Source organism: Microcebus murinus, chromosome 1, assembly GCF_040939455.1.
Source record: "Microcebus murinus isolate Inina chromosome 1, M.murinus_Inina_mat1.0, whole genome shotgun sequence".
NCBI lineage: Eukaryota > Metazoa > Chordata > Mammalia > Primates > Cheirogaleidae > Microcebus > Microcebus murinus.
In genome coordinates this window covers 91,500,536-91,507,349 of record NC_134104.1, presented here as the reverse complement: position 1 = coordinate 91,507,349, position 6,814 = coordinate 91,500,536, and the positions used below count along the sequence as shown (strand labels likewise).

The 6,814-nt window shown below is 35.6% G+C and overlaps 1 protein-coding gene across 3 annotated transcripts in view; it reads right to left on the bottom strand.

The window, feature by feature from the left end:
* The window catches only part of LRRC34 (leucine rich repeat containing 34), a 28,521-nt gene that overhangs the window by 4,807 nt on the left and 16,900 nt on the right, over window positions 1-6,814 (bottom strand). For 2 of the 3 annotated variants that reach the window (XM_076004014.1, XM_076004020.1), the window contains exon 11: window positions 5,579-5,764. In XM_076004014.1, coding sequence (XP_075860129.1) covers window positions 5,579-5,764 — 186 coding nt within the window. Of the gene's footprint in view, window positions 1-5,388; window positions 5,765-6,814 lie in introns of those variants that run through there. The other variant, XM_020286249.2, reaches the window with a different exon arrangement.

Below are 6,814 nucleotides of genomic sequence, written 5' to 3'. Positions count from 1 at the left end.
CTGTAGTATTATTTGATAGGACTAGAGTGGCTGAAGTTGACTGACTATGCTTTTATTCATCACATTATCTGCTTCTCAGCTAAAATAATCTTATTTTAAATTTGACATGGCTTGAGCCATCATCTGCTCTTCCAAAATGACATGTACAGAAAGCTTGAAGCCTGAGTTTCCCTTCTTGTCATTCTTCTCATAATGGTGTGCTATTATTTATCATAATATGCATGTTCTATTTAAGTATTAGAAAGTTTTTCTGAAAGTCTTTAGAAGGCAGAAGATCTTAACTGAAAAGGTAATTTCCTAAACAAATTTAATTTTGTATTAGATTATTCCTACTATATTGTTAGATTTTAGATTGTTTTAAAGGAACCATAGATTATGTATAAATGTTTTTCTACTGTTTTTAAATGGCATTTGTCTTAATAATGTCACAGGATTATTTTGATAGACAAACTTTTTTTCAAAGTTAAAAGTTTTGTCAGTTCCATTGCAACAGTAGTTTATCATTTCTTTGTTTCAATCCTACAGAAATTATGTAAATAAGTAGCTGAAACAGACAATGTACATGTACTCCTTTTTTGAAATATCCTAGACTAATAGTTCTAACATTTGGTACATATCAGAAACATTTTTAACACACTAACTGCCATGTGAGTTGCATTTAGCTCACACTAGTTTTGAGCCCAGGGCCTTGTGAAGCATATGTAACTCACACGTCTCTTCACCTGGGGAGCTGCAAGAACTATTTTTCAAGTTGCATATAACTCACAGAAAGCAATTTAAAAACACAAATTTTTTTTTTTTTTTTTTTTGAGAGAGTCTCACTCTGTTGCCCGGGCTAGAGTGCTGCAGCGTCAGCCTAGCTCACAGCAACCTCAAACTCCTGGGCTCAAGCAATCCTGCCTCAGCCTCCCGAGTAGGTGGGACTACAGGTATGTACCACCATGCCCGGCTATATTTTTCTATATATTTTTAGTTGGCCAATTAATTTCTTTCTATTTTTAGTAGAGACGGGGTCTCGCTCTTGCTCAGGCTAGTTTCGAACTTCTGACCTTGAGCGATTCTCCTGCCTCAGCCTCCCACAAATTTTTCATTAAATTAGAAAGGATCATTTTGTTTTGTTTTCAAGTTTTTATTCTATTTTCCTAATAAAACACCGTGACTGCAAAGGAAAAAACTTTTCTAGTGTGGCAGTCAATGATAACAATACCCAGGCCCACCCCACCTTATACCTACTGGAAGCCCCACAGGTGATTTTAATGTATACCAAACATTGAGAACTGTTATCCTTGACATTTCTTGATGTTCTACCTTTAGAGAAGCAGTTAAAAATGCAGCTCTTGAAGATAACTTTCTGTCTTTTACCTAGAGATTGTGAGTCTCTAGAACTGGCTAGAAATACCACCAAGTAAAAAGAAATTATATTTTAATGCAATCTTAATTTAATTGCATTAGAATACAATTTAAATTATACATTTTTATTTATGAAAAATATTGAGATATAGTTATTGAAGTTAATTGATTGTTATTAAATCAATTAATTTATCGAGACAATAATATAGTCTACTCTTCTGTCGTCTGCAACTCCTGCCTCCACTCAAGTTTGATGTACAGAGCTCCTTGACTTACGATGAAATATTAAATATAAGTACACAGCTGAATATACTGAATGTATATTGCTTTTGTAGCATTGTAAAGTTGAAAAATTGTAAGTCAAACCATCTTAAACATCTTAAGTTAGATCATCTGCATATGTTTAAGAAATTAGATAATTATCATACAAACATAGTAACCTTCCAGAAATAGGGTATTTAATTTCAAGAGGAATATACTAAAATAAACATCATGGATGTGAACATCTACATACTTGAATAAAAATATCTGACCAGTATTTCAAATGCTAGAAAAGCATTGAAATCAGAGTACATAAAGCTACAGAGGTAAGTAAGATAAACTCTACCCTTAAGTTTACAGTCAAATGGGAAAGCCAAGCCTGTCTTAACTAGCAATAAAACTAGACTTGAGTGTTATAGTGGGGGAAGGGAAGAAAGGAAATGCTGAGCAGTCAACGAAAGTTGGATGGACAGAGCGAGGGCCACTGCTCACCTGGATAGGCAAACGAGGAGATGGCTGATGGCAGGAATGTGCCTGTAGCTGAGTGAGGAGTAAGGTAGACAGAATGGAGAGACAGCAGGGAGGAGATAGGAGTCAGATATATCTAGCACTACACCTATACAATCTTACTTGAAATAGTCCTACTCATACTCTGTGCTGAAGGTGTGGGATTGATTAGATGGTCAGGTTTATAACGCATGACCCTCACATGCCAACCACAACTGACTGCTGGGTAACAGGGATTAAACAGCCGTATTTATAACATGTGATTCCATAATTGTGACCGCACCTAACTGGATGCTTTACTAGGGAAAAAACAATTCCTAGGCCAGGCTGAATTAGTCAGATTCTTTCTCAATATGAGCTATGAGATTCAGACAATCAGTTAATGATACATCCATAAATGACAAGATCATTTAGAATTGGCCCAGAAGTCAGTGAAGCAACCTAAAAAACTATGAAGAAGCAGAGACAGCTGATCTATAGAGAAAAGCTAGGGAATGAAGCAGGTTTGCAGAGCCAAGAGACTTGTCCTAGAGAGATCAGGGAGTGGCCTTTGTTTCTGGTTTTGCGATCTCATTCTTGAGGGGCACAGCTGTGCTTCATTTCCTGCCCCTGGATGCCAATGATTTTGGCTGTTTTATCCTCACATTAAATCCCCTTTTTCTTGAACAGGTTTGAGTCAGTTTCTCTTCCTTGCAATCAGGCAGCCCAGAATTGGACACACAAGCTTTGATCATTAGTGATTGAGAATATAGTGATGCAATTGACTGTGATAGGAAAGACAAGTCAAGGAGCAGTTTTGGATGTACCAAATTTAATTGGTGGTGTGAGATACACATGAAATGTCTAGCAGTTGTTGGAAACCTCGCCTGAAACTCAGGAGAGGTTAAAGCTAGAAATGCTGATCTTGCAACTATTAAATAATAATTTCTATAAATAGAAATGATTAAGACTATTGGAAATGGTGTAATAAATGATGAGGACAAAATCTTGGCGGAAATGCACTTAAAGGATGAGCAAAGAGAAGGAGATGGAAAGTAATTAACAGAAAGGAAGAAAACCAGGGTGGTGCAGATTTCTCAAAGACAAAAGTGGCTTTGTAGTGGTCATATGGTACAGAGAAATAGGATATAAATCAAAGACAACATTGGGTTGAGTAATTGGAGCATGATGATCCTTTGGAAGACAGCTGCTTCTAGGAGCAGAAGCCAGAGGGATATGGTTTGAGTAGTAAATATTAAGAAGACACAGTGAATGAATAATACTATAGCAAAGTTTGAAAGGGAGAGTATGTAAGACAAAAAAGTTTGTTATTTTATCAGATATCTAAAAAATATATAATACTTGATTTTTTACTTTCAAATTTGAAAAATAATGAGAATATGATCCGCAACAATGTAATGAATGTGAGGCTGTATTTGAGCTGGGTCTTAACGGATGATTGCTAAGAGGAAAATGGAAGGAAACTTACAACACATATAATGGTTGCAGATTTACTCATTATAATTCAGATGTGCAATGAAAATGGAGTTTTCCAACAGAACTTATATGTCCTTCCTCTTGAGTCCATACCCAGTGGTAAGTCTGGAAAAAGATTAACTAACTTACAGTCTTAGTGAGTTTAAAACCTAGCCTGATATAAAAGGGATATAATTTATAATATCCTTAGGAATCTTTTTTTTTTTTTTTTTTTTTTTGAGACAGAGTCTCACTTTATTGCCCAGGCTAGTGCCGTGGCGTCAGCCTGGCTCACAGCAACCTCAAACTTCTGGGCTCAAGCAATCCTCCTGCCTCAGCCTCCCGAGTAGCTAGGACTACAGGCATGCACCACCATGCCCGGCTGATTTTTTCTATATATATTAGTTGGCCAATTAATTTCTTTCTATTTATAGTAGAGACAGGGTCTTGCTCTTGCACAGGCTGGTCTCAAACTCCTGACCTCGAGCAATCTGCCCGATTCAGCCTCCCAGAGTGCTAGGATTATAGGTGTGAGCCACCGTGCCCGGCCTCCTTAGGTATCTTAAGGTAATGCTTAATCTCTCAGGAAAGCACTATCTTATTTCTGCCCTTTGTCTTCTCTCTAAAATGGTGTCCAGATATATGGAGGAGGGGGCTTACATGACACAATGGCATCAGAATAGAAAGGGTCTTTAGCTCTCCCATTCTCTGGGCATCTTGCTGGCCTCTGCTGGAATAGACAGCAGCTTATAAAATATGCCATCAGGTCTTTACTAGCCTGGTCAGAACCCGGTTGTCCTTGGCAGAACTGACCGCACCTCAGTTCTCTTGGATGTGGAGAACCTGCAACTCTGTCTCAAGCAATCCAGTGTAGGTCAGATTGGAGGTTTACCACATGCCACCTCACTGTGGACTCAAGGTAAGCTTACTTGCTTCCTCTTCAGCTATCTTCCCATGAAAGAATATGGGAACTTGTGTGTTCCTTCCATAGCACACAGGAATAGGTTAGTAGCCTGGGAAAGCAAACCATGTTGCTAAGACTTAATGTGGCTGTGTCTTACTCTGAAAGGCTATCTGTTTCCAAAATCCAGTAGACTCCTCTACTACTCAGCATGTGATGGAATGAAAAATGAATGGACTACTGCTACATTAAACAGCATGAATGAATCATACTAATCATATATTGAACAAAAGCAGCCAGACACAAAAAGTACATACTCGCTTTGTATGATTCCATGTATGTAAGTTCAAAAATAGGAAAAACTACTCTGTGGTGTTAGAAGTCAGGGTAGTATTTGTCTGTGAGAGAAGGGTTGGAAGAGCTGGCAGCACTGACTTATTTGGAAAGGGGTATGTATATGTTTATATATATTTGCCTATATTTGTGAAATTGCCATTACACCCACTGCATGAACTAAATAAGATATGTAGAATACTTTTCAACTTCTGAACTTTGAAACCCCTTGAAATTTACTGGGAATTTGCTACCACAAACTTTTTTACCACTTCATAACAACTTTTCAGTTATCTATAATGACCTTTACTTGTATGCTTCTTTTTTTTTTTTTTTTTTATTTTTTATTTTTTTTTATTATTTTTTCTTTTTTTTAAAGCCAGTCAAATTTAGCAGTGGGGGGTTGAATACCAACTTTAGTGACACTAATGTGAATAAGTTCTGTACTTGTATGCTTCTTTTGTTTTCATTATAAAAAGAAATTAGTTTAGTTCCTTGGTTTCTTTCTCCAGGGTTAAAATTGTGATCTCTATATTGTAAAATTATTTTTAAAAAATTACCCTACTCAGTTTTTCACCATAGAATGTTATACAAAGTTTAATATAGTCATTATCTTTTACACATTTGAAAAAAGTAACTTGTTTTAATTTATGAAAGAAAACATTTAGTAAGCTTTAATAGGCAAATTTAATTTAAATATTAATCTCTGAAAATAATAAGATAAATGTATGAAAATATCTTAAAGCTTCTTTTTCACATATGTTGACCTACTTGAGTAAGAGCAAAACCTGCATTAGATGAGGGACCATAAGCTTCTCCGTAAGCTGGTGTCCAATAATAATGCTTTTTAAGGCCATTGGAGACCTCTGCAAGATGCACGTGTCCATCCACCACAAAAGGCTCCACATCTGTATTATCTGGTTTTAGACGGCCCATTTGAATCAAGTCTGAATATGCCTAGGATTTTTTTAAAAAAGAAAAACTATATCACTGAGAAAATAATTTATTCAATTTACAGTGCTTAAACTTGAAGATTCAAATTAGCTATGCTAATTTGTAGTTTAAAATCAAATATTCTTAATAACATTGCTGGATTTTAGTATTTCCCAGGTATTGTAGCTAGATTTTTATTCATTTAATTATACACAATGAAATTATAATACTGTAAAACTTATTTCTCAGTTTTGATATATTAAGCATGTTTTATCATTTTGTAACTCTTAGAGTTAGTTCTCTATACTACCAATTTTGTGCACCAAGGGTCCTATGATCAAAATTTTCAAGTCCCAATAGGTGTTCTTAAATTGGGATGGGGGTGGCGGTAGGAGGGCTATTGTATACACTCTGAAAATTCTGCTGATAGCTAGGGACCCAGAAAAATAAAGAGAATTCCAGATTTGGACATACAATTATATGGAATTCATCATTCCCCTGAAGCTAATCTACACATTTAGGCTAAGAGAGACAATTCTGTAGTATTAGATGCTGGCCTATTAATTATTTCGTCATTGTAGAATTTTCTCTGTACATCTCTTATGGATCCTTGGTACCTATGTAAAGTTGTCATTACAAACATGTTGAATTGGTTGTCATTATAGAGAAAGAGGCAGATATTTAGACATTAAAAAATTTTAAAATCTAGTTTGCTTTCTCCTTTGGCTTGTCATTCATCATTAGTTCCAAACCCAACTTAGCTTCTAGGTGTGTAGAACTAGCTACTAAAGGATATGCATGTGTTTCTAAAATTAAGAGTTATTATTCAGACAATCATGTACATTTTATTAATCTTTTTAGTCGTGGGATTTGGGTTGGTCCTTTTGTTAATTTTTAGAATTTTAACATCTACTTTTTTCCTTCATTCTTTCCAAATGAAAACTATTGTTACTATGCTTTTTGTTTGCTCTGAAAGTAGAATCAAGGGCTCTCTGTATTTATATAAGCAATGTACCAAATATCTTGACAGCTTGTACTATCTTTCTCCAATTCCATAGTTTTATATAATTATTA